This window comes from Pungitius pungitius, chromosome 21 (assembly GCF_949316345.1).
Source record: "Pungitius pungitius chromosome 21, fPunPun2.1, whole genome shotgun sequence".
In the NCBI taxonomy this organism is placed as follows: domain Eukaryota; kingdom Metazoa; phylum Chordata; class Actinopteri; order Perciformes; family Gasterosteidae; genus Pungitius; species Pungitius pungitius.
Window position 1 is genome coordinate 5775178 of NC_084920.1, and position 27827 is coordinate 5803004.

At 43.5% G+C, this 27827-nt stretch overlaps 2 protein-coding genes across 5 annotated transcripts; one reads left to right on the forward strand and one right to left on the reverse strand.

Moving 5' to 3' along the window:
* Positions 1-14505: 14505 nt before the first annotated feature.
* On the reverse strand, positions 14506-25300 carry ascc1 (activating signal cointegrator 1 complex subunit 1). 3 transcript variants are annotated; one of them, XM_037463914.2, is made up of 10 exons: positions 24418-25300; positions 24209-24311; positions 24010-24107; positions 23746-23924; positions 23495-23628; positions 22460-22579; positions 22244-22368; positions 21638-21711; positions 20427-20571; positions 14506-15299 (listed from the first exon to the last, which is right to left on the reverse strand). In XM_037463914.2, exons 1-9 carry the CDS (start codon positions 24545-24547, stop codon positions 20455-20457), a joined length of 1080 nt encoding a protein of 359 aa, XP_037319811.2. In that variant the 5' UTR covers positions 24548-25300; the 3' UTR covers positions 14506-15299; positions 20427-20454. The 3 variants fall into 3 exon arrangements, with proteins under 3 accessions (XP_037319811.2, XP_037319812.2, XP_037319810.2); XM_037463915.2 differs by lacking the exon at positions 14506-15299 and adding an exon at positions 18379-19279; XM_037463913.2 differs by lacking the exon at positions 14506-15299 and having other exon boundaries at positions 18379-20571.
* Positions 24407-26933, forward strand: anapc16 (anaphase promoting complex subunit 16). Of its 2 annotated transcripts, none has more exons than XM_037463917.2 (4): positions 24407-24430; positions 25307-25452; positions 26419-26493; positions 26589-26933. In XM_037463917.2, the coding sequence occupies exons 2-4, from the start codon at positions 25311-25313 to the stop codon at positions 26696-26698; spliced, it is 327 nt and encodes a 108-aa protein (XP_037319814.1). In that variant the 5' UTR covers positions 24407-24430; positions 25307-25310; the 3' UTR covers positions 26699-26933. The 2 variants fall into 2 exon arrangements, with proteins under 2 accessions (XP_037319814.1, XP_037319813.1); XM_037463916.2 differs by lacking the exon at positions 24407-24430 and adding an exon at positions 24849-24988.
* Positions 26934-27827: the final 894 nt, after the last annotated feature.

The following is a 27827-nucleotide window of genomic DNA, read 5'->3' on the forward strand; positions in this document are numbered from 1 at the left end:
AAAGAGACACTAACCTCGACTTCCTGTAGAAAGGACAAGCAGCAGTCAGGGAGAAAGAAAGAGAGAGTCCTTGTTAGAGGAAAAACAAAACACTCAAAAGTTCTCAATTTGCTTCCGTTCAGCATGGGAACAGTGGGCTGGTTTATTGCAGTCATGAGCAGCAGTTAAATCTGTCAGCCCTTAATGCACACTGATTGCAAATACATGCCTCCGCCTCGCGCCTCTCGGGGGGGGGGGGGGACATTCACAGAGGATTATGAGAGACTATTACGCCGGGATGATCCGCTGCCACTTCCACGAGCTGGCAGGGGTCCCGGAGGCTAAGGGCTCATTCTGCGGCGGTCGTGGATGAGCCATGACATACCGCATTTGCTTTGAAAAAAATACAGGAAAAAACTGTGGAGAATCTTCAAAGTCAACAAGCCTTTTTCTATATGGTTGCGGCCGACACACACAAAGCGCACTCACTCACTAAGCGCTCCATCGACAACACAGACAGATGAAGCTCCTGTAAAGTATAACCTTGAGTCAACAGGGAAGTGACTGCTTTCCTTTCATTCCATTTCCCCGCCTTGGCTTCGGTCCAAGGGCATTACACATCAATACCAACTTGCAGCCTCTCTGCCTGTGTGTTTCATCATTCAATGCTCCGCTGTGTTTTGAGAGAAATATGGCACCGCGTGGTTTATTTCAGCAACTCAACCCAGTAAATGGACCTAATTTTTACAAACACAAACACACCTGTCTACTTAATGTATCACTATGAACAATTTACAGGACGCACAAGGACAGGCCAAAAAAGCCAGTGGAAGGTTTTAAAAGGCTGAAGGAATAATTCATCACGCAGCTGCAGCAGGACTATAGATTTCCACTCAGAGACTGTTTCTTAGGGGTTAGTATTTTCTCAGTAGCAGGTAAGAGGTCCAGGTGCAACATAACGAGAGGCAATATTGCTGTTTTATCTTTTAAATCTTCTGGATTTCCGCAATATATGAGAGGAATAAAAATAAATATGTCATTTGTCATATCTAAGAAATGGTTTTCTCATACAAGGATTTTGTGCCTTGGAATATGAGATACAGGTTTTATGCATTAAAGCAAGTATTAGCAAGAAAAATCAACGTGGAAGAATGAAAGCTGTGCAGATACAAAAAAATTGCTAAGTCCTTGAATTGGCCACAAAATCAGCTTCTGAAAATACTGTAAAGAAAATGGAGCATTGGAGAATCCCAGGAAAAGGTCCGCCTTCGTTGAGAAAGATGCCACTGTAGCATGGCGGGCGTCAGATGTAACGATTGCTTGATTCATATTTTGCACTGATTCTGCAATTACCCAGCTTGCAGCTGCGCGGGAAAGCGGGGGGGGGGGGCAGTCCTACAGCGCGTCCTAAAGGCTCGGCCGCTTATCAGCAGCGACGTGGCAGCAAGGACACCCGGGCTGAGGCTGCATTTAGTCCTTCGCCAAGGTTGAGAGCTAAGGCAGTCCCGCTGAATCCCAGCCAGGCCGCTGCTAAAGGCCCGCTCAAGACGGAGGGAGGGCGGGAGGACCGGAAGGAGCAGGGAGTGAAGGATATTCACGGTGGAGGTCCCCTGAGCTATGTGAGTCACATCACACACGCCACCTCTTCTGCCATTTGTCAACCAGGCTGCATCGCGGCCGGTGTAAAACAGAGCGGGGAGGCTAATGGAGCTTGACTATCCAGATGCTCCAGATGCTCCTCCAGCTCCTCCTGGACCACGGGGCGGGCATCAGGCTGACAGCGCTTGGCCGCAGGCCTGCATGCGCTCCTCTGAGGTAACGTCTATCTGGCCTCGCCTGCCCGGGGACGGAAACACCGCAGATGACGACCCTGGACTTTGCTTCAATGTATGGCAAAGGTTAGGTAGATGTTCTGGTTATATAATTAAGGAATGGTCAGGATTAAAGGAGTAAAACACTTGGTGAATATTAGTCGTGTTACGCATTAATCCACCACTCCAACTCCCACACGGCATCACTGTCTGCGTTAACAGAGAAAGTTAGAATCATGTGGTACGGATACAATATGTATACGGAGCTGGGTATAACATGACTTCCAACGTCTGAACATTTGATTTGAACATTTTAATGGGTAAAATCACTGATATAAGCTTCAACATCTTGAAAATTGAAGGAGCAAGTAACGTTTTGGTGGAACAGAAATTGTTGAAAGTTGTGTGTTGTGTGAGGAAATCTCTCCAGACTGAAAGAAAGGAAATGTTTTTAATTTGATATTATCTTCTCTCAAATAAATCATCTTAAAAAAGTTTTTAAATGTATCCTCAATTGAAAGGAGCATTATACTAAAACCTTTTTCTTTCCCTCTGTTTTCACAGGTTCATCACATACCTCTCTAACAGGGCAGATGTCCTTATAAATAGGTCATACATAATAATTAAAAGAATAGACTAAATAGACTGAACTTAATAATAATTGTAGGGATGCCTTAACTAGCATCAAGTTGCTACTGATGCCTCATATGACCCACATAAGATTTACTCCGGCTATGTGTGTCCCACTTCCAGCGCAATGAATATCTTTAGTGCAGTCTCTAATGTTTTTGTGTGTTTGTCCACTGCTTAACTCTTGTGGGTTGAGTGCAAATCACAAATCACAGACGACGCCCGCAACGCTTAAAATCCCTCAAACGCTGAACGCAAACTGTGAGTAGCAATTTTAAGAATGCAGTATACATTTTGAAAGACACAAAACCGAACAGGCAGAACTGTCCGAGAGACGCTCTAGGGCTCCGAGTGTGGAGCTGAGAGACGCTTCGGCTTGACGGAGTGAACGAAATGTCACGGGGAAAAATGTGCGTCTCCTTGCCCCGCTGCAAAGATCCGTCACGTGCATGCACACACACACACACACACACACACACACACACACACACATACTTGTCTTGTGGGTTAATTCTTATCAATGGATCTGTATCCAAACATTGTCTTCCAACAAATAGGTTGTCTCTACCACACATTTCATGTCTTAGATCAAAACGTAAGATAAAATCCCTCTCCCTCAGGGCGATAACGGCATGGTTCATCCATCACTATTTCCCCTATGGTGATATTCTTAGGTCAATATTTGCAGTGAAGACATCCCTTAAGCAGCAGGATATGAGTTAGAGATTAAATGAAGATCTGGACGGTTTGCGCTATCCACCAAGTTGACATTCCTCTGGCCTCATGAAGTCACTCACTCGGCCGGCGACTGGATGAGCACCGGCCGACGGGTGGATGGATGGATGGATGCACCTGTCACCCGGGTCACGTCAGTAATGAACGGATCAGCTGATCGCTCCGACCCCGTGTCGTGTCACCCCATCAGATCCCTGAGGTGTGTCTCGCCTCTCTGACTGACAGGACATAGTTAATGTGGCCGGATTAGCCACGTCTCCCTGCTAAAGGGCACGCGGGCGGAGGCTGTCTTGGATCTACGTGTCTCCCTCCCTCTGTGTGTCTGTAGTTACACCGAGGAGCAGCGGCAGTGTCATTGTGGCGCCCCGATTCAGTTCGGCGTGGAGGTTGATAGAGAAACGAGAGAGAAACACTAATGGCGCAGGCCCGCCGCTGATTGAACCACTTAGAAAGGCATTAGCGCTGAGTTTCGTTCGGCACGAACCCGCTTGTCTTCGCGGAGAGGCAAAACATTTTTCACGCAGAAATCTCGCAAAAGCAGCTGTAGGGAACATATTTGCACATCCCCTCGGATTCCACGTGCCAACCCAAGCTTCCCACATGTGCACCTCCTCAGTCTACTCCCATCGAGCCGTGACAGGACTCGGATTTTCTACACCATATTGAATCTGACAGACAGTGACGTGATGAATGGACGTATTACAGACAGTTCAAGGTGATTACATACGGCACACGTGACAGAATAAGAAGCCCACGCTGTTTACCGAAACCCAAAATGTATAAACCCACAGGAGAAAAATGAGGCTGTCTCTCGCCTTGCAGCAGAACAGTGGAGCATTATGGGGATTAAGTCGCAGCTCGGCAAAAAACAGCTGGATCGAATTGATCATCTGGGCGGGAGTGCTCGGGGGGGGGAGCTGCGAGCAAAGGACACATGTTGTCTCACAAGGTAAGACGCTTGCCTGCAATGCAGTACAGGACGGGGGGGGGGGAGGCACATCGTGCAGCCGTCTCCTGCACGCTGAAGGGCACGTCGCTGCGCCCGAGCCAAGTCGCCTCCTGTCACGGCGCGCAGCCATCACCTCACACACTTTGAAATGCAGAAATGAAATCAGGCCGACTGGGGAGTTTGGGCTCTCGCTTTAGAACGCAGAAGATCTAAAACAACTGGCAATGACAACGCAGCTGTCGCTGTGCCACACGAAACAAAAGTCTGAAGACAATTAAAGAAGCTTTTTTTTTTTCTTTCTTTTTCGAGCTGCCGCCTTCGGCTAACAGAACCACATTTCAAGAAGTTGCATCACAGGAAATAAAACCTTTCTTCCATTCGCAGGAGCCCGTTAGCCAGGGTCTCTAAATCGCTGATGAAGTGACACATCAAACAGTGGCCGGGCTTGTTTTGCCGGTAGTTGCAGCCTCGCTAGTTGAAGCAAGGCTTCCGCAGGCTCCGAGACGTGCAGTAATTGGAGAGGAGATGCAGGAAAATGGATTCTGTTGAACCCCACCGATGAGCCGAAGCAGAACCCCGGAACGGCTGAGACTGCAGCATCTCATCGCCCCCCCCCCCCCCCTCCCTCCATTTTGCTAAACAAAGAAGCAGAAAGAGAGGAGGCAGGCCTTCAGGTTGAGCTCCACAGAGAGATGCCCCGAGGAGCTCTCAGCGTATGCAGTCTTTACTGTGCTGAGCCATGCTGTTTCTGCATATAGCAGGAAAAAAACTAAACAAATAGATGCATGTGGGTCCACAGAAACTCATCTGATTCCGATGCGCTTTTTTACTTTGTAGTGGCTGGACTCGTCAGTATTGATCAGCAAACACAACGAGTTATCAGCATACATAAATATATATAAATAAATGAATGACCTAAATCAATATTGAATATAGTTGAGGCTAAGAAAATAAATTCCACTGGCAAACAGACTTTGCTCCCCTGGAGAGAAAAAAAACAAGGTTTTCCAACTCACAATACAAGCTGGATACAAGCTTCATAAATTGGTTATTACGGAGTACTGGCTCAAAGTACAGTGAATTCACATTTTTTTAATGATTTGGCTGTCATTGTATATGCTAACATATGTTACGGCTATAGTAAGAGTTCTTTATTCTAATTTAAAACATGACTGGAAAAGTACTCAACCACCCAAATGGCAAATTGCAAAGGAGTCTAAAAAGTCTCAAAAACCCAAAACGGTGTCTTTAATGCTGTGTCCCATCTTTATTCAGTAACATATATGTATATATTTGCTACCTTTATTGTGAAAAAGATTATTTAAATAGGTTGACCTCGTAATTGCCATCTGCCATTATTAGTTTGTGGGCAGAGAGCCAAAGAAAGTAAATAAATAGCAGACAAACGAACATGTTGTTGGTTTTCGTCTTGTTTTTTGTCGAAAATGAAAAAAACAACTGTGTAATCATGTAAGGGCGCTGCTGTGCACTGGCATTGTGTGTGTTAAGCAAATCTAAAAAGACGATGATAACAATTTCATTTCGCCACCACCTACCCGCGCCTCTGATTACTATTCTTTTTGCCGTTTCCTAAATGTTCGCAGCTACGCCTGCTGTTTTAACGAATTAGACTCCGATAGCGAGTCCATTCCCGCTCACAGAGCTCTTTCACAACCGCCAGACTTGTGCGTTTAGAGACCGGCAGCTGGGTTAAAAAAGAAAAGAGATAATGACGATAACCACCCCAGTTAAAATACCGCAGGGAGCCGCATGAGACGGCTCACAGGGGTAGCTAAGTTAAATACTGCATGCTAGCTGGCTGATTACATTTAATTCTCCCCGTCTGCCATGGCGGTGAGAACAAATTGGGTTGTTGTGGCTGTTGGTAAATGCTAAACTCTCGCAGGATATTACATTCAGATGGCACGTTATGGCCTGAGGAAGGTCTAGATCACGCATAAACGAGATTCTGTCGGCTTCTTTCGACTGAGAAAAAAAAGATAATAGCGCGTTAGCTCGGCGGCCTACCGCAGAATACACGATTAGCTTGATTAAGGTCATTCCAATATGACTTTGTAGTGCGAATCCATTAATCTGCCAACTCTACAAATTAAGAGTTTCTCTCTACCCCCCCCCCCCCCCCCACACACACACACACACACACGCACACACACACAAATGTATCCAACACATTCCACACACACTACTAACTACAGCATCAACGCCGACAGCATGCGGTCCCTTCCAAGCACGTCCTTGACACCTCCTTATTGGTCCGCCAGTTAATAAAAGAGAGGAGGCCCGGCATGCAGCTCTGGGACACCTCGGGCCAAAGGCAAACTGCCGTATGTATCTCGTTTAGACGTTGAAATCAAACCTACAGAAGACGGGAGGAGGGACTCATTCTCCCCGGGCAGGAGCGCGTCCACTGGCCTGATTGTACAGTACTTGTCCTGCTCGTTTGGAAGTGAGGGATTTGTGGCCTGGAGCAAATAATCTATCAATGCCAGATTGAACCTGAGCACCTGGCGTTATTACACCCATTGTTACTGAACAAGAGCAACACGGCTGTGTTTGCTCTGACCGCGTCTTTAGTGCGCCTCGGCGGCCATGATGTCGGCCCCGGAGCAAACATTGAACAAAAACATAAGACCCCCAGTGCGGATCGGAATATATTATAGGACAGCACTTTTCTGCAGTTTTCCATATTTCCATCCAGAGCTACTAAATGCTGTTTTCTTTTTCTTCAGGTTAAATGATTTCCACTCAAATAGCATTGAATCTTCAGTTGGTTGCAGGAGTATACTCAAAGAAGGGTAAAGCAAGGTTTTGGACCATGTGTGACATCAGTGGTGACAATAAAGATCATTGCTGGTAAATTCTGATGAAATTACACTTTCTTGTTTCTTCTTCTTCTGGGTTTGTATCCTTATGGTGGAAATGTACTTATTTAAAGTTGCTTTATCTAAATCCGTGTGATTTTCATGGGGCAGATGAATTTCCAAGTGATGAAAAACACACAGGTGGGTTTCTTATGATAATCAAAATCGTTCTGTAAGGATATATTATATAAATAGTATTATAACAAGTGTTTTAGTTGAGCCTCAGTCAAGTAAATTGCTTTAAATCTTAGTAAAAAGGTTAAAAAGAAATAATGTAAATGATCTCTTCCAAAAACCAAAAATGTTGAGACAGTCCAACAGCTCAAAACAAACTAAATTTATTTTTTATTGGATTTTGCATCATGTTTTTTTGGTATTTTCCTCCATGTGCTTTTCAGCCATAGCCCAGCAGTGGGAAGTCAGGGGTGGACACGGTGGTCTTCACTGAAATATTGGTACAAGCATTCACTGTACCCAGACGATCAATGCTGCAGACTTAATGACACTCCTCCCCCCCCCCCCCGGAACCCCCCGCCCGATACTCATCGACTCATTGTAAGTGATGATATAGCTCTGCTCGCTTGCTAAAAAGCTGGACCCGCTGATTGATTGTTGGGTGTGCCACCATTATAGCCACGAATGAAGACAGATACAGCAGGGGACTGGCAGCATTTATCGCGCTGCCTGCAGAATGGCAAAGAGGAGCTTCACCAGCACAGACACAAGTCTCAGGCAGATGCCACTATAAATAATGCATGAACAATAGAGCCAGAAGAAGGAACCTTCATACGGCTAATTATTCAGCCCGACAATTCCAGCAACTCACAGAGAAGCGTCTAAATGTGATGGAATCCAGGGCGCTAGGTGCATCTCGGTTCCAGTACTAAATGCAATACTGTCCTATCACAGCGAGTAGCTGCATCGTACTTGACCCCAGACAGAAGGGTGGGGATTTTGTGTACCTGGACAAGCTGGAACGGGCTCATGAAAAAGCCTCCCTGCAGTTCGAGGTAGCTGCCAAGCTTGTCCCAGGGTTTCTTTATTAGTTTTTGCAAAGAATAAATTGCTTTACGGATTTTTTTCACAAGACCAACGATATGAAACAGCCTCTCCACTCAATTAGGAATCACCCACAATTGTATTAGGAGGTCAACAGGGTCCTTCTTCTCCATTTCCACTGACATTCAACTCCAGTTAAAGACATGCATGGTAATGACGAGGGGACAAGAAAGCGTCTCTTTCCACCACTTCTGCAGTTTTTATGTCATTAGTGTGCAATGAGCGGATATATCTTCGGATAACTATCGGCTCATTTAACTGTTTCTACCGACTTCATTTTTCAACCCACACATTGTCTTTCAATTTTAATTGGAAATACGCTTCATTAAGATATATTTTTTTACAATCACATACCTTCCTCTTGCTTTATTTTTTCCCCATTTTTTCATATGCGTAATTGCGCTGGCCACTAGCGCGGAAGCTTAAACCCTTTTGAGAGGCTAATAAATGTACAAATGCACAAAAAAAACCCCACAGCTGGTGTGCGTGTCTTAGAGCTCAGTAAGGGAGCTCAGTGTCGCTGAGGATACAACACAATCGTGTTCTGCAGAAAAAAACCCAGAATGAACTCTGCATTCTTCTCACAGCTCTCACAGAGGAGCTTTGTTGATGTGGGATCAGTGACCGAGCCCCTTCCCACCGTCTCACACACAGCGGCAGGGATTAATAATTGTCCATAGGTGGATTAAGCATTAGGTTGCTTATTTGTGCTCAATTAGTTATTGCTACATGCTTGCCGTCCTGCGTTGCCATATAGAGTCACAAAGACCTTGCAAAGTATTTGATGGATTGTTATAGTAAAGGCAACTTGTAACTTGACGAATCATTTAACTTTTTCTTCCGAGACACGTTGGTTTGTGACCAAATACCAGCAGAGCCTGCACCACCAGCCGTTGGTTTTACTTGTCAAGTGCTAATTAGATTAAATCGAGTGATTCATCAGTATTAAAACGACTCACACGTTACAGCCCACATGTTTATACAACAATGTATAGTGAATACAATGTTAGTCTATGCCTGTAGATTGAGGCATACAGAGGCTTTGGTCCAATTTAAAGGACCACTCATTGGAATCTAATTGGATTTATCAAATTAAACAGCGAGTACCAATTAGGACAATTATGATGTACTTGGTGCTGACCTTGACAACCAGTGGAGCTGCCGAACCATTTACCTGAGAAAGTTGTGGCAATCTCCCCTCATTAAAAAATGAAGCAGGCAGCATAGCAGGTGCAAACCTTAAAAAGTCCTCTGTGGATGTCTACACTGCTCCTTAATGAGCCCCTTCTTTGCATCGCTCAGAGAGATGGTTGATTTGGGCCGTGAATGAACAGCAAAGTATTGTTCACACGAGTCCCCGCCGAGCAGATCCTCCCCGACGCACCAGAATGCAAAGTGGAACTCGTGTTAGGATAAGATATATATATATATGCATAATAAGCAGTCAAAGAATTTAACTGATTAGCTGATTTGGGAAGAAGCATTCAGCTAATTATAGCTTCATTTGTGGACATTTGTAACCTGTCGGCCTCCTTTGCGTAGGTGAATTCTGGGCAAACATAAAAGCGATTCCACACGGGGAGATCTGATGTGTCGACATTCGCAGGGAGCCATGATTACAGCCTCCTACATTGATGCCTGTCATAATGAGGCTCTAGAACAGCCTGTAACCTGCTGTTGATTATCCCGACACCTCCTGTCTCTGCAGCTGTTTGTTTTACTTTTCTTTCTTTCAATGTTGCCTCATTATGCCTCGCCTAGATAATCGTACAAGTACGGTGGTCCAATTAAAACACCAGTGAGCTCGATCCAACTGACAACGCTGCTTGTATAATGCTCACGTGGAGATTTTTTTTTTCTTTCAATATGCTTGCTGTTTTCACACCAACCGTTTTGCCAAGACGGCTAGTAAACAAATAAAATCCATTTGCATTTCAGAATATGTGTCTCACTGCCCGGTGCAGCACAGAATAAACACGCCGAGCAGAACAGTTTCAAACCGGTTTGCCTCCACCTGTGTTTCTGTGATTCGGTTGGTGGAATTCAAACGTCATTTTAATTTGTTTATAATGTTTTTTTTTCATCACATGAACCTTTGTGGCCCACCAGATGGGGCTCGGAGGCCCACGGGTTTAGAACTAGATATCTCATTACCTTTGAGTTCTGGACTACATTCTATTACACACATTTGACTAAACACAAACACACACACACACACCGAGCACATCCCCAAAAAGTAGCCACCCACATACTGAGACTGAAATGGTTGAATGGCTTCACATGTTTACAAAAATAATTCCACTTAAATTAAATTGATGAACAGATTGGATTTTTACTTTGACATTTAACAGATTTGCTCTAATGATCGCAAGCAAAAAATAGCTAATTAATCTTCTGGGACTCAAAGTCGAAAAATCAAGTAAAAGTCGGAGGGGTGAATACTTTAATTAGACACCAGTGATGAAATGATAAGTTTGTTATTGAATGAATAACTGATTAGATGATGTCCTGAAAGATACAGTATACACAGAATCCTTGCAGAGTGTGTATTGTATCCCTGTCTTATATGTTGTGGGCCCAGTCCAACTGTGGGCCCCTGCAATCATAACCAATTACTCCATCATTAGCAGCACTTATCTATAGCTTTTTGAGGGGATTGTGAATTACACCAGGTGAAAATTTCCTCCAGACATTTTACATGTGTTAAATCCCGAATCCAGATGCAAATAAATTCAAAGCACGACGACCTGTTTGGAATAAATCCTCTCAGGAGAGTATTGGTGTATGCCCCAAATATTCTACAAAAAGCCCCACTGAGAGGCCCCATCCCTCCCACTTCGTCCCCTGACACACCAATCCAATTAGACAGGTGAGGAAAACCAGCCAAGCCAGTATGCAAATGTGCATGACAGAAAAAAATTATGCCATTCCATAACAAATTTACCCGTGAAGCTTTCGGGACTCTGGGGGGTCCGGGGCAGAGGGGCAGATGCCTGCACGTCACAGAGCTCGGTCAAAGGTAATGCATGAGCCGCCTGGCTGACATTGATAAGAACATCCGTCTGGGTTGAAATTTCTCAGCAACGAGATCAAACGGTCCGTTGTCGAGGTAGAGGCTTGGATCTAAGGATGGTTGCTAACCAACTCCTCCCCTGACACCCTTCACATCCTTCACATCCACATTCTCCCCCCCCCCCTGTGTGTTGGTACCGGGGAGGTATCCCACGCCGATCCAATAACCTGATGACCCCTGTAGCCAAGCTCACAGTCTGCCCATCTCACACGTACAGTATCTCCTGCTGAAGGAGAATGCGAGGCATGACATTATAACAATGTGGCGCGTCATTTAAGTCTGTTTGGGGTCAACAAAATTTAATTTAAATATGAGTTATTGCGAAATGCAATATGTCCTCTTCGATTATGACCGGATATGGATAATGTACATTTGTTGTGTTTACCAGCACACATTTAGAGATGCACCAATGCAACACACAACATCAGCATCTGTACTGACCTAATTAAAGGTATCACGTTAGAAACGTAAATTGGAAACGAACTGTAAATTTGTGGGGAAAAGAGATAACTTGTATCCGATCTGTTTGTGTCAGTCACCTGAATTGAGGTATCCGAAAACGGAACTTATTTGACCCGCAGGTTAAATGTGTTTAACACCAACATTTGTAAAGTATATAAATGGTACAACACTATGGGCAAGCTGATATGAAATACATCCAACCTTTTTATTTCCATTTAATCATAAATCAATAAGATCACCATAACTCAAGCAACGAGTGAGCAACAGCCAAACGATGAAATCTGAGTGTCACGTGAGATAGAAATATTTGTTCCTTATTCTTTGTAATTAAAGATGTCCAGCTTATATTTTGTGTAACCAATATTGATCAGTGAATAAAGACACCGTGCTGTGTTGCGTTTGATTCACTCTCTCATAATACGGTCTAAAGATAAAAGCTTCGATTCTACGGTAAAAATACATTATGATGTTGTAGCCGGCTGGCCGATGAACTATTATAATAAATAAAGGCACAAGAAGATGAAATGATCAATCATTCCATAAGGCACCGCGCGTGTCCTGGGTGACATCTCGATCTTTTGAAGTTATTTCCGCACAACAAACTGCTAATATTGCGCGCGTGAGAGCACTTCAGAAACCCCATAAACGAATCACCTGAGAAAACAGCTCCACGCACAGCGATCTCTGTCACGGCACGAGCGGAGACACGACAAAAACACGCTTGCGTAATTCCGCCGAAGGCACCACTCACGTCTCTGAAGCGATTCCAGTGTTTCATCTTCCGCCCGTACTGGGAGATGGTCGAAAGCCATTGCTCATCTTCCATGAAATTCCCGGCTTTGGCTGCCTCTTTCCCACTTTTCACGTCCACCTGGAGCGAGAAGCCCACCAGCAGGCACAGGCTCGCGACGGTCCACGAGACGACCATGATGCTCGGGGGCAGTGTTGGTCCGGGATGGATGTCCTGCTCTTCTGCTGCTGCTGCTGCTGCTGCTGCTTCCACGGACTGAATGGAAATGAGAGAGCGAAAGAGGAGAGATGAGATGGGGAGAGGAGAAGGAGGAGGAGAGAGAGAGAGAGAGGAGGGGAGGGAGGAAGAGTTAACCAATCCTTTTTGTATTGATTGCATTAAAAAGATTTTAGAAAAAGGCGGGTCTGCCAATGAATGATTTAAGAAATGTAAGAAGCAGCTGCAGATGAGCAGTGGGGACCAAACGTGGCTCTGTGGATTGCTGAGGGTCACTGAAGGACTCCCAAGTGGCCTCAAGGCAAATTACGCCCAATTTAGCTTAAAAGGAGTGTGATTCGGTTCTTAACTTTTATTATTAGTGCAGGAAGACACTGTTTTAGAAGGAAGCCGATCAGTTCTCTGTACAGCATCATGCTGTGTAATCCCATATGAAAGTATCTGTAACAAACCTCAATAGTGGTGGCGCGGTCTAAACGTCATTTTTACAATGTTAAAATGTCAATCTAACATTCTTCTTGAATTTCCTTTTAAAGCAGCTTGTTCCAGGAGCACAAACTTTTAATTTGGAGATTTCCATGCATTTTAAAGTCCAAATACAAGGAAGAACCACAGTTCTATAACAGGATCGACAGCCCAAAACCTTGTTCCTACCTTCCATCATAGTCATGCCATAGACTATCGTCGAAAAATAAAATAATAAAATAAGGCTGGATCTGTACAGGTTTCCAATGAGGCCGATTAAAGTTGCTGCTGCTGATGCTACTTTTTCAAGAAAAATGCACATCATTTCTCAGTCTACCCACGTTACTCCAGTGGCCTCGCTCCCATTGTTCTCCATCTCATCCCAGTGAAGATAAATGTAATCCGGCACTGCGCTCAGATTCTTTTAAGTTTAAGGTTACCAATATTGTCCGAGGCCGAGCATACAGCCCGTGTGGGGGGGTGGAGGTGGGGGCCCGTCCGACTCCGACACTGGCATCAAAAACGGTGGACGTTGGCAGACGCTGGCTTCCCTGACTGTGCACGGCTCCAGCATCCGGGAAACAAGGGCAGCGGGAGGAATGCCCCGCAGCGGTCAGCCAGCTGTGCACGTCAGCCGCACGAGGTGCCAGCCATGCACGTCGTGACCAGGATGGGTGTGATGCCCCCCCCCCGACTGGTGGTCACGCAGCTGGGCCATGCTTTAGAGACTGTGTGTTCTGCAATGCACCGTCTGCTGTCAAAGAGAGGGGTTCAGGGCTGCGATGTCAACAGGAAGCTTCATGCATACGGTTTATTAGGTAAAAGGCACAAAGGATTTTCCAGCATGTTTGTTGTGCTTCGCTGATCACATTGAATTCTCAGTCAGGATCAATATGAATCGCTCTAGCTGGGATGTGGACCCCATTTCTTTAAACGCAGCAATACGAATCGTATAGGTCAGTCATCCAATGTAAATCCTTACTTTACTACAGATTTCATAAATGACCATTCGTGCCTTTCAATGTTATAGTGAGAAATCTCAGATGAGTCACAAATGATGTACAACAACCAGTCAAATGTACTCAGGAGAAGAATTAATACTTACCCGCCAGGCAAAACAAGGGCTTCACACTACTAACCATTATTTATCTTTTTAAGACTATGTTAAGATCTGTAAAATGTTCTGTTCAAGAGTACCGAATACCACATTTGAAGCAGTGTGCCAACATCATATTTTCCCCTACAGAAACCCCCCCCCCCCCCCCCACCCAGATGCCACGAGCACCTCTGCAGCCTACCCTATGGCTCAGAAGGATGGTTTTGTTAATGAACCGCTTTCCATTTTGTAAAATAGTTTTTCTCACTTGTTTAAACGATGAGATGCTCAAATACGTGCAGAGAACAGTGATATATTCCACCAACAAAGGACGTGAGCAGAGTTAATAACTTGACTAAAATGAAAAATCTTGCACACAGCGTCACTTACTTCTGGGAAATATTTATTTATGACATTTGCGATGGGCAGTTTTTAACCACATACAATGTAGCTTCAGAGCTTTTGAAGGAATTACACCGGTAAATAAACTCCCAACATGACTCGATGGATTTCTCATCCACACCGCTTTCCATTTTGTGATGACTGAAGCTATAAGAGGACTTCTTAATCCCACGTCTGATTGATCGACTGCTGCACCTTAGAGGCCAGACCTTGAAGCCCAGCTGAATCCGATATCTTAAGCCACGAAACAAGTGTGCACACGACGTAAATCCACATATCTAATATATTAAATTTGAAGCACCTCCACTGAATGATTTTGTGTTTTTGTTTTTTTTTACACATTACAGCCACGGTGTGGAAGAGTGCGTTTAATTGTGAGGGGATTAACTGATGTGATCAGTTCGCCGTTAGATCCTCTATACGAAACGAGTCGAGCGGAGGAAAGCTTAATATGAACAACATCAGACAACACAGCTAGCAGAAGAATATGAAGGGTTTCTTATCTGGAAATATTTTGCAGTCTGTAAACAACTGTAAACACGTCCCTTTGCTCTTTCAAATAAGGCTCAACAAGAGCTCCTCCGCTTATCAGGCCAGAAAATATATTCTCACGTGTTGTAACGACTGCAAGGGTCACTTCGGGATGGTCCTGGTCCACAGCAATTGCAACAGGCAATTCCTGCCAGATGTGAAAAATGAGGCAACGCCGTGGGTCCATTCCTGTTCCGTCATGTGAGGTTTCTGTCCCAGTGATTTGCTTCTCGTTCGGACACCATGTTCATCCGCCACCTGCAACACGTAGTCAGTGATCAATCATGATCAACAACCCACAGAATAAAAACATTGAATTCTCATTACGGTTTACATTCATTTAGTATAATTTTTTGATTTAGATATTAAAGCGAAGACATACAGTAATAGTAAAACCGTAAGTATTCATGTTAGTGGGTTTAGTGTCTGGAGCTTTATAGAATCCTTTGAATTCTGTTTTGTAATTTATAGGTGTTCCCTCTGCAGGTTATTTATATGTATTTTTAGCCTGGACAATAAACCATTTAATACTGATGACCGAATCAAACAAAGCAAGTTCCTGAAGATTCAAGAAGAATGTTATTAAAAAAAAAAGAGAGAATAAACCAAATCGGGGAGGCATTTCAAAAGTAATCTGGAGTGACTCACAGCTGTAAGTGCAGCTGCTGTAAAGGCGTATAGATCCAATTCAATTGGACTCAAACTGGGTCACACAGCTATTAAAAGTGCAAAGTCAGTAGAGAGCGGTCTGAAGGCAGGTTGCGTTGGCCAGGAGAGTGCTGCAGCTGCTGGTGTGGTTACTCGCGGGCAGCTGCAGCACGGATGGAACAGAGTGCACCACCTTTTTCTTTTTTTTCTTCAATTGATTGTACACAAGTGGCAGAAGCCGGCTAATATTCAGAACCATATTCAGACATGCTCAGTCTTGGCAGATCATTTATTTTCAGTCTGCACAGCCAGCTTAAACCAACTGCTATAAATGACAAATCCCTCATCAGTTTCACTACTCTGCCTCCTCCTTATAAGAAACAGCATTATAACATTAAGTGCTGTGTTGAGGGATTGAAGAGGGTGGATAAAACACTCAGAGGAGTCAGGATTTCTAAAAACGGTTTCAAGTTATTTCGGCTGTTTTCTGGTGAACATAACCAGACATTTAGCTGCTATTTCCCTCACGAGCTAAAAGGAGAGCGGATATTGGACTTTTGTTTGTCAGGTGGACAGAAAACACGACGAAACGAATGCTAATGCTGCTCCTTGTCTGCTGCATGTGGAAATATGCAACTGTTTGCTTACACAATGAGTTATGAAGCTACTTTAATGTCGGGACTGACCACAATTTTAATTTAAGTTGAGGCTGTCATCGCACCTTTAGGTTGGCTCTTATTCCGCAAACATTCACTCGTTCCAGCTACTCAAAGGTGCAAATTGGTTGCTCTCCATCATTGTTCGTGGAACATATTTGGATTCAACCCTGTTCCACTAAATGTGATCTCAAATTGTTGTGATTATCCACAAAAGCGACAGAGAGACGAATGGACGAGAAAACAGCCGCTGTTCAAACCCCTCCTGGAGCAAAGTGTACATGAAGCAAACAGCAGCTCGACCTGCTGTTCAAACACGCCCCTCCAGACTCGCCCCTCTGAATGACAAAGAGGCGCCGCAGCGATCACCTGCCTCCTCGGCCGGAGACACGCGGATCAGACATCTCAAATACTCCGGGCCTCAGCTGTCCGTCAAAAGGCCGTCCGTGGGCCATTAGTGACGGGGGGGGGGGTGATTAGTGTGACAACGCCGGCGAGACCCCGCCAGAGAGTCACATCCAACACGAGGCGACGGGCAGAAGGACGGGCGCGCTGTCATACTCTTCCCTCCTCCTCCTCCCCCCCCGCTAACAATATCCAATTTGAGAAATCCGTTGGCTCCGTCTAGCAGGCCCATTTACGGGGCACCTTTGTCACTTCTCACGGCTGAGACTTGTCTGATCGATAGAAGCAAACCTCTTAAGACAATCCGAGGATTGGAGCTTGTTATGGTAGAAAAAACACACGACGCGGCGGGCGCGAGGCCGCCTACCGAAATGTCAGCCAACTTTACCCTTTCCGTTAATTGGATTCATATCAGAATATTCTATGAACCTGATCAACATTCGCAGCTCAAAGCATACACGGGTGAAGCTTACAGTGACCTTAAGGAGTAATTAGGCACTTGGAACCACTTCATGTGTGTTAATGCTAGCACACAAATCAAACATATCTAACGTGTTAAAAGGTCACGTCTGTCGAACATCGTCTTTCTCTCCTCAAGCAGAAACGCCAGCGCTTCATTTTTTTAATCACACGATGAGAAATAGTATAGTGAGGTTATGAATATCAAACGGTGAATGTGCTTAAAAGAGATGATCAAGTAAAAATATGCTACTTTGAAAACTGGCACAAAAATACAATAAATCAATCACAAAAATAATCAACAAAATCAAGGCAAATTGGATGGAGGCCTCAACAATACTTGGGTGAGATAACACAAGACTTCAGCTACCAAACATGAATGAATGCTCATTTGGTAAAAGGTTCAATGTAAGTTACATAGGCTCATTTAAATGATTTGCTTTGCTTTAACCTCTTTACAAAATCACAGCCCTTTCATTGTAGAAAGAAAGAAAGAAGAAGGTTTGAAGCGGTCGCATCTTTCTAATACCAATTCAACGCATTTAACAAAATATACGCACAGACAACTAAACTTTTTCAGCCCCAGGTCGTGGGATCTTCAGAATCAAGGACGGGAATAGGTTTTTTGTGCCACCGACAGACACCAAGATCTCATCTATCTGGCTCACTGCGAGGAACGTGTGTAGTGTCGAAGTCTCTAGGGGGTCAGGCTGGAAGTTTCTAGAGCAGGAAGCACAGAGCTGACTAATTAGGGTGAGAGATGTGGCAGGGACAGAGAAAGTATGTATGTCGGCAAGTGCGTAAGCAATCTCACCCACACAGAGCACAAAGTAACGTCGTCTTTTCAAGTCGATCCAAATCATTTCTCGTACCATATTGAAACCTCCCGAAAGCAAACAGTAAACTGTACGCAGCGTGCATCATTACGGTTGAATTCATCGATTCAAAAGGTCAAGCCATGAGTCATGACCCATTTGTTGGATCTTGCATTGAGTAGTATTTAAAATATTAAACCAAGGGGTTTATTACAAACTAATGGATATACAAGTTTGTAATCAAATGACGAATGACAATATAGTGTATATAAAACCGCAATAATTTAAAAATCTTTGAAAGAAGTTATAATTGTTGCAAAATAAAACAATGTCCTTTACAACAACATTTTGGTGTGTTATAAAACATTTATTAAATGCTTACATTTGTTTTCATAAAAATCATAAAGAAAAACAATACTAAACAAAATGACCAATATGTGCAACAAAACACATACTGCAAATCTTTAAAACTAGATAGAATTTAAATGTTTGTAGATGACGTATGTGTGTTTTTAGTACGATAATTAGGGAAAACATCTGTCCAACGCATCCTTAATCATTTCCCTGCCAAAAAAAGCAAGGACACACATTCTCAATGAATTTCATTAGCTTGCAAGTCACCTTCTCTCTCTCTCCCTCTCTCTCCCCCTCCCTCCCTCTCTCTCTCTCTCTCTCTCCTGCTCCGTGTGCTTATAAGCAAGTGTTGGCAATTCCCAGAATCCTGCCTGTATCAGTTACCTGAGAGTGGCATTATGCGGGTTGTGTGCTCCTACACAAGCCCGCTCTCAGGAGACAGGCAGCGGATAATTAGGCGCCTTTTATCGCGGCTCTGATAAAATACATTTTCAATGTCAATGCACGGACGGCTCAACTGGCCGGCTGTTTCCCGGTGATGTAATTTGCATGTCCCCGTGTAATGGCGTCTGTTGACATCGCCCCGGGACAACAGAAGAGGGGGGGGGGGGAGGAGGAGTCACGCCACTGCTGAAATGGGATGGCTGAGCTGACAAACAAAGCAGCGCCCTCAGTTTTCATCAGTGTAACTTTTGGCCGCTGTGCTTTACGTGCGTTCCTGCATGCCAAGCAGAGCGCATCCCCCCCCCCCCCCCCCCGAGGGGAGGGTTGAGAAACGTTATGACGGCGGGAGAGAGGGAGCGTGCGCGAGTGGCCAGGCTCTGTGTCCGATGTCTGTATTCACTGACACATTCGACAGACGGGAGTGGGAACGGGGTTGTGGCTTCATGTGGGGACGACACTGATAAAAGAGGTGGGGAAAAAAGACTGGTGTAATAAATCATGTCAGTGACGCATTAACACGTTCATGAGGCAGTGAGAGGGAAAGTAATTGGGTAATACGTGGTTATGATCAGCATAAAACCAGAATCTTTCACCAGCTATGAAAGTTCAGGCATTTCAAAACGTCCAATTTCCTAAATGTTTGAGTCTCACTACGTGGCAAAAGCCGGAGTTCGTTGAAATATTATTGGTCAAGGAATGGCGAGAAAAGTCTAATAGGCTTCATCAGCTGTCGTCACTGACAGGTAAATCTTGCAGAACACGCCATGCGTAGTGGTGACGGACTCGGCGGTGTTATCACTTGCCGACTAAGAATGGTTGGTGGGGAGTTCATGTGCAGTCTGAACATTAAAAGGCGTTTTGAGAAAGCGTGAATCATCACAAGCACGAGAGGTCTCTGAGCATGCAGCCACAGCCGCCCTCCCAATATTCTGTAACAGATGTAGCCGTGACGCAGTAGTGCACCCTCACTCACAGACCGTGATGAGTAATCGGTGAGGTGTAAAGTAGCAAATCAAATGATGAAATGAAGAACAGGAAATGTACTTGATGTGCTTTTGGCCAGTTTGCTCCACAAAATGTCCCATTTTATATATTTGATACATCATTACAGAGACATCGATCAGAGCTGATATTTTCTTCAACAATCCACATTTCGCATACAACGACCATAATTTCCTCCTCTATGAAAATAGCCAACCTTACATTAATTTACTGGTGGGATCCATCCACTATGAACCAATCCCCAAACACGTAAGAGTAACGGTTTTATGTAAATTCTCACTTTGTTTATGTTTCCTTTTTGACAGCCTGTTCTAATTATAAATGCATTTATTTTGATGGTGTTTGACTGAGACTCCCTGAAGAGAACCAGGGAGGCTTAAAAAAACAGAATTGTGACTAACTTACTGTAAGCATTTCAGAGGAATTTTTGCTTGTCATCTTTTGAGTGAAATTTAATGTGTTTTAGAAAAAACATTTTGGAATTTGGTTACAGATGAGGTGCAAGTCATTTGCAAAAGAAACAAACAAAAAAAACTATGCTGCCATCTAGTGGAGAATACTTCAATGTTTGGCTGCAAACTTTTAAATGATTCATTGTGCACCTCAGAATACGCTCGGTCTTCTTGAAGCTCATGAGAAGTTGGTGCTCCCTGCAGACGTGTAGTAACCCGAACAATCTGTCGAATATCTCTGAGACAGCAGGACAGAGTTCAGCTTAACCTCTCCAAAACGATAAGCACCAAATTTCTGTAAAGAGAACACATATCTTTAAATAATGAAATGAAAACACCTTTGATACAAAACATCATCATCATGCCTTATTTGAAGGTACAACACATTTCCCAATTTCAAAAGTGACAGTTTGGCAACTAAACCATATAGAAAAGTCAGCACTGTGTTACACAATTCAACCCTACTTATCTGTGGAAAAAGACAAGAAACTGTCACTCAAAAGCATGGTGTTACCATGGTTACGGGCGACTGAGCACTTGCTAAAAAACCCAGAAAATGAAGGATTTTGTTATTCAAACAAAGATCTTCTCTGGACTAGAAGGCAGAGGAAGGGGAATTGAAGAGCTTTTTTTGATCAGCAGTGTCAACTTGGTGTTATATTTAGGTCACACTTAAAGAGACTAGACCTGAAGGTGTCACACTCTGACACGTGCTACTTTCCTGGGACACTTGAATGGATTGAAACATCATTAAATAATAATAATTATATAAATAAATATTTCTAACACCTGCGCCTTTCCTACAGTGGCGAGTAGTAATTTTCTGTAAAAAAAGAAAGCCAGGATGGATTGTGGGGAAAATAAAACATCTGACACACTAACAGATTGGAGAGTTAAATACTAAGCATGTTTGTGATGTGAAATATGGGCGACCTCTACTGGCTCCCAATTGATCAGGGTTAACTTCTAATTACATATCGCAGATGGTCTTGGAACATTATCTTTCAATACCAGCCTGAAATCATAAAACCCTTATTACTGGTGGGAATGAGTCGGCCCCAAAAGAACTTGTTCGTCTCCCATCTAATCTATAGTAATCAGAAAGACCGAAACCTCTCTATTTTTATTTAGCAAGCTGTTACACCCCAAAAACAATTCAAAAGCAGCAGAAATGTCGACCAATGTCAAAAAAATACCTCTATACAACGTGCAGGTTTATAGTTCACTTGAACTAATATTTACTACTTCTCACATTCCTCAGTGTTTTTATTATTTCAAATCCAATTAAACCAAAAGTCAGAATGTGCAAACATCCAGCAGTATATTTAAAAACGCAGACAGGAGTAACTATTTCCTCTGACCTTCAATATGTTTCTGGCATCAAAAGCTTCTCGTTCACTTGTGGTTTGTCTTCTGGGGCCGTCTGTGTCCTCGACTGTAAAACACCAGAAAGCAAAACACAAGTTAAATAATTGACATGTTTATTGGTGCTACAGTGGGATACAGCGACGTGTCACGTCGGGTTGGTTGTGAAACAGGCAGTAAGCAGTAGAAAAAACGTCAGATTTTAGTCGTCTACATTTTGGAAAACATGCTCAGCGGTAACACGGCCCCTCCCAAGTGTGGTGTGGTCAGTCCGCTCAGTACAAATTTTTAGAACTGAAGCTGGACGTTATCCAGGGGACAAAATAAATGAAGCCATTGTCAGAATACTTGGAAAAAATGTTTGGTGCACGTAAACAGATCTGGGGCCAAATGGGGAACTCGCAGCTCGATCTCCAGGAATTTGTTATTGTTATTTGAGATTAAGCTTTGTCCTCAACCGCAGCTCCGGTCCAAGGAAACGAATAATGGGTCGACATAGGCAAGTCGGTCAAGGGCACGAGCTACCAATGACGTCACAACAGGTCAACAACCTCGTTACCAATGGCACGTAATGCGCGCTTCTGTATAATGTCCTTCTTTACCCGTGGAGTCCTTTCTGAACAGAGTGTTCATCACAGTGGCGTGTAGCTTCACTCTGTCCCACTCTCTGACCATCAGTCCCGCTGAGACAAAGTGCTCTACCAGCCGGTCCGCAATCACCTGCAACCTTAAGAGCAGCAATATGAAAAGGGAGGGGGAGGGAAAGGAATGTGTCAATTTGAATGATTTGTTGCATGATTTGTAAATGAGCCACTCACTTGTCAGATTTGTCTTTCACGTTGACTTTGGCATACAAGACGTCCACCATGGCTGGGTCATCATTCATGTACTCTATACCCGTCACGTCCAACGTCAGAGGATTTCCCTCTGTGATTTCTCTGGCAGCAGACAGTGAAAAGCAGATTGCAGCAATGGTTGTCAGACACTGAACCGTGAGCATTAAAATAGTTCCTCTGTGCTTCAGGTAATTTTTATTGTGCATGTGAACCTGAGTGCACATATACACAAGAGTAATCTCATGCAATGTTTAAAAGAGTACAATAACATAATGGGATTAGATTTCAAAGAATGACGAAAGTGTTATTCAATTTGTTCTTGTTGTCAACAAATATCACGGATAAGGCCGAGCAAACAATGCAAGTCTGTGTCTCAATACTTTGCAATTTATCTGACTCAAGATGTTTTACTCAAGATGTTGACCTTTATAAACTTGGCACATAGAGACTTTATTTTTAAAAAAAAAGAAAAACAAAGGCTACATCATGTCTTAAAATAGGCGGACCCGTGTGGTTTTAACTAACGTGACTCAAACAGGAAATAAACAACGTTCTGCCACGGATTTAGCGGTAGTGAGACCACCACAGATCCCAACATAGAGATACAGACTGAGTCAGGTTTCAAATGTGTCCACACTCATGTATTTGTGCCAGTGGATTTGTGTCCCACAATGCAAAGTGGCACACAACGATCCGTTGGTCTGAAAAGCAAACTAGCTCTTTCCTGAAACGTATGCACATTGGGATGAATGTCACCAAGGACAATTTAATGTCCCCTAAATATCAACTGGTCTCGCCCTATTTGAGTTTTTGGCATATATACACATACGTTTTCCCCCTCTTAGTGGTTGTGTGAGTATTAGACGACTACAAGGTACACACACAGTATACACATGCTCACACTAAGAGTACTTTACAGGATTAATTCATTGATGGCATTTCGGCAACTTTGTTAACAACAAATTGATGAAATGCCACCAAATTATTTCTTTAAAGTCAATGACTGAATTTTAGTACCTGATAAAGTTTTGACACTCTTGAAGGTGTTCACAGGCTTTTTTCACTTCTGTGTCGTTTAATAGAGCCAGGGTGCCGATTGTCAGGTGGAGCTTTGCAGGGTTCTGGAAGATGCTTCCCTCCACTCCATGATCCTACACACCAGGTTTGAACGATTAGTGAATATTAAAAATATTATGTGCTGATACTAAACGATACATGGCCACCACCCCTGGCCTTCGTCAATACCATCATTTTCCCTCCTACAGTACCTTTGAGCACTGCTGCAACACCTCGTCTTTAAAGCTCAGGAATCCTTCTTGAATTTGGGAATTATTCAAAGGAAATGACAGGAAATGCGTGAAAGGTTGCTTCTTCCGGAAACCCTCGACGAGGACCTCGAGCCGCGTGACTGCAGATGAGACTGCAGCTTTGTGGGAACCTGTGACGACTGTCAGGAAAAGGAAGAAAGTTAAGGGGGCGGGGGGGAAGAGATTCAGAAACTGGTCTCTTCAATCGGCGCTCCCAATCCTCACCAATCTGTCCTTCCACTCCTGGTTTGGGGATGCTGATGGATGTCTTTGTGTCAAACTCCAGACGTTTGCGTGTCTCTCCCTTTTTCCCAATGATGTATCTGTAGAAGAAACAAAGTATGCTGCTTAGGAACAAGACTTCTTGTGCTTTTGAATGTTGTGATGATAGAGGACAAACACAACATGTTTGTGGATAGCTGACTTGTAGAGAACACTTGGGACATCAAAAGCACAGCGGTATCCCTTCTCAGTCTGCTCGATGAAGATGGCATCACAGGTTTCATCTTCTGCGAGGTCTTCAATCTCTTGACACGAAGAAGAAGAAAAAAACAGTGAGACACTCGTTTCTTTGTTTTTGTTTGTGTGTCTGCTGCCTTTATGCGACGTATACACAAACCGGACTGAAGTTACCTGGTGGCCCCATGTAAGACAAATCTTCTTCTTCTCCTTCTTCTTCTTCCTCATAATGTTCTTCCTTAGTGATATTTCTTCGGTACAATCTCCCATTTATATTGATAAGAGCTGGACGTAAAACGTCCATAACGTCAACTAGCTAGCTAACGTTAGCTACTCTGGCCAAACGACACGAAAATGTCTCTGAAACAATTGTTAATATCAAGCTAACTATCACACGAACAACACTAACGGTAACCTAACGTTAGTATTTCAAACATTTGTTCGCTAGTTGCTCGCTAGTTAGATGAAGTTCACGTCTCGGTTTCCGTGCTTTACGACAGCCAGGTGCCTCGTTTGACATTTAGTAGATCTACAAACGACTAGTGCCCGAATAATCTACGAGGCGAGCCATCCGCATTGTTTTTAACCGTGAGGAAAGTAGGCCACCGCTTTGAACGTAAAACATAGCCGTTGTCGTAAAACACTGGCAAGAGCCAATGTAACAACATAACCAACTGTACGGATTCAAAGTCGTTATAGTTTTACTTGTACATCGACGGGAAGTCAACGTCCTGTTTTAAAAAAGGTAGTTTGTTGTCATATTTGTTCGAGCAAAATGGGTGGTGAAATACCGTTGCTTGTATCGGCGCTAACAGGACCCATAGCTTTCTTGTTAGCCACTTAGCATTACTGTCGCAGTCAAAAACTCGCTATCCGGTTGTAACGTTACAGTTAAAGTAAGAAAAGCAAACCCAATAACTTCAACCGTAGTCTTGTATTGCTATGGCGGGGGCATAAACTGTGACAACTAAACTGAACGCTAGCCTACCATACTTTTGTTGAACACGTTAAAAGCGGTGGTGACAACAGTACAACATTTTGTGTCTGTTCTTTTTTTTTTAAGTTCAATGGCAGCGTCTACTTCGTCTTCCTCTGCGGGAGGTGTGAGTGGCAGCTCGGTAACTGGCTCTGGATTCAGTGCATCAGAGCTCATCCCCCCAAGAAAAGTCCTGTACACGTATCCCAAAGGTGCAGGTGAAATGATGGAAGGTAAGAAGAAACAGACAAAGGCATCAGCGTCTCTCCTCCAACAACAACAAGGCACAGGTTGAGGGAATCATCTCGTTTGGGTACGGGTCGATCTGTATTCAGACAACAGTGGGCCACGTCGTGTGAGGCCGTTCGACCAAGCTGTGAAAATCATTTTCAGAAAGTCTCATATAAAAAGGATGAGTGGCGCCAACCTTTTTCAGTTTATAATAAAGTCCCATTGCAAAAGTCAACTTTCTTTTTAGTGAATTTCAAAGATACAACTCCTACTAAATTCTGTTGATACCATGCAATGTTCTCCTTTACTAAAATCCAAATAATAAATGTGTGAATTGGATAAAAGTACAGGCAACGCTAACTAGAATTGCTGCCTTTTAGTTTTCTGCCTTTGATACCAGTCAGGTTGCATTTTGCATCCATGTTAGTTCATAAACCGCATCCCTTTGTCCTAGTAGACATTTGTGTGAAATTGTCTGCTAGGAGCATAGGAATTTTTCAGTTAAGGCCAGCGTTGTGTTTATTCAGGTCACAGAGACCAAAACATTGACCTCTTAAACACCAAATTCTTTTGAGCTGAACCCAAATATTGACTATTTGACTATTCAGGTTTTCAATAGTTTGATAGGTAAATGATTTTCAATTTGGGAATTTTCGCTGATGATAAATTATAACTAGGAACCGTTGCTTATTACGTATTCCCTGGGAAACATTTAAATGTTTGCTTGTAACACGGTGCTTAGGAGGAGGGCAGTAATGCCGACGGTCTCAAGTTCTTCCTCTTTGTTTATTTCAAAACTAAAGGCTGAAAATTCCCTCAAATTCGAACCTGAATTTCTCTTTCTGTAGTAGCATTACGATTTTATTTAGAGAAACTAGTGAGCGAGTCAATCTATGTTGACACAACGGCTTGAATTGTTTGGTTCACCTGCGTTTAACTTATTTTTGGCTTTTTTCGTTTCTTTTTAGATGGTTCCGACAGATTTTTATGCGAGTCTGTGTTCAGCTACCAGGTTGCCTCCACACTTAAACAGGTCAAACACGGTAAGTCAATAACTATACAAGCCAAGCACATTTGTTTTGGTTGACCTGTGAATACCTGGTTTGCCTAATGAAGTCCGTGTTGTGTGTTCTTCCAGATCAACAAGTGTCTCGAATGGAGAAACTGGCGAGTTTGGTGGAGGAGCTGGAAGCAGATGAGTGGCGTTACAAACCAATAGAACAGCTCCTGGGATTTACACCTTCTTAAATAGAGTGACCCAGATGCCTTTGGTCAACATATCAGCCAAGTCATTAGAGAGGGTTTATTTCAGTTAATAAATTATATATATTTTTTATTGTTTCATTATATGAGTGTGACATATCTGGAGCTTGAATGTGAAAGGATTATTTAATCACTTTGACTACTGTATGAGTGTGTTTTTCTGTTCCTTTTTAAAAACTATTTGACTTTGCATTCTATAATAAACCACTGTCAACAAAAATCTCCTTGTTATGTGTTAATAACTGAACAATTTGAAATGTAATAGATTTCAGACTTGGTTGAGGCTAATAAAGCTATTTTTAGGTACGTTCAATCCGCGCTTAGCCTCTGTAATTAGAGAAAAAATATCTTTAGTAATGTCCATTGAAGGCGTGTTGTTTTCACATGGCTGCATTGTAAGTCGTAAATCTGAAGACCTGCTGCCTGCTCAGCTTCTCCTCAACGCCGCTCGCTCCATCGGCACTTGGAGAAAAACAAAGCGAGCTTGTAAACTAAAGTCATACTTGGACATTCCCCTGCTGTCAACAAACCAATTCACTTGAGTTCTAACATTCACACGTTTATATATTCACCTAAATCTTTGTGCTACTGTTTGTTTTCAGTTGCGCAATATTCACCTTTTTATTTATTCAACTGAACCATAGCCTGACCCTCGTGGATGTGGCACTTTTGTGTCACGTCGTGTTGACGGCGAGGAAAGGCGCTGGTCTTGGCGTTTTGCCCAGTGAATGGATGTTTTCAAACAAATGAGGGGAGGCAACGGACAGAATGTACTGTTCAGGGTGTGAGCGTCTAAGGACGGTCCTGGACATAACAAGACACGCCTCTAGCCGCAGTATAGATTTCCCTTTTATGAGGTCAGAAGTTCATTTTCTCTATTTTCTCTACGCCTGCTGACTTATTCACCCACAGTTGTTAGAAGTGTTCTGGCTTTGCATGAAGCCTGAAGCCTTTCACTTCAATCCACGTTTGTCGTTCATGAAAAAAGGAACCGGTGATGACGCCTAAATAGTTACATCCCCCCCCTCAGAACATTTTGTACCTACACGTGTTTACATCTTTCAGTTCCTTGATGGCTGAAAGTACAGGCCGTCCCACTCACGCAGAGAGCGGC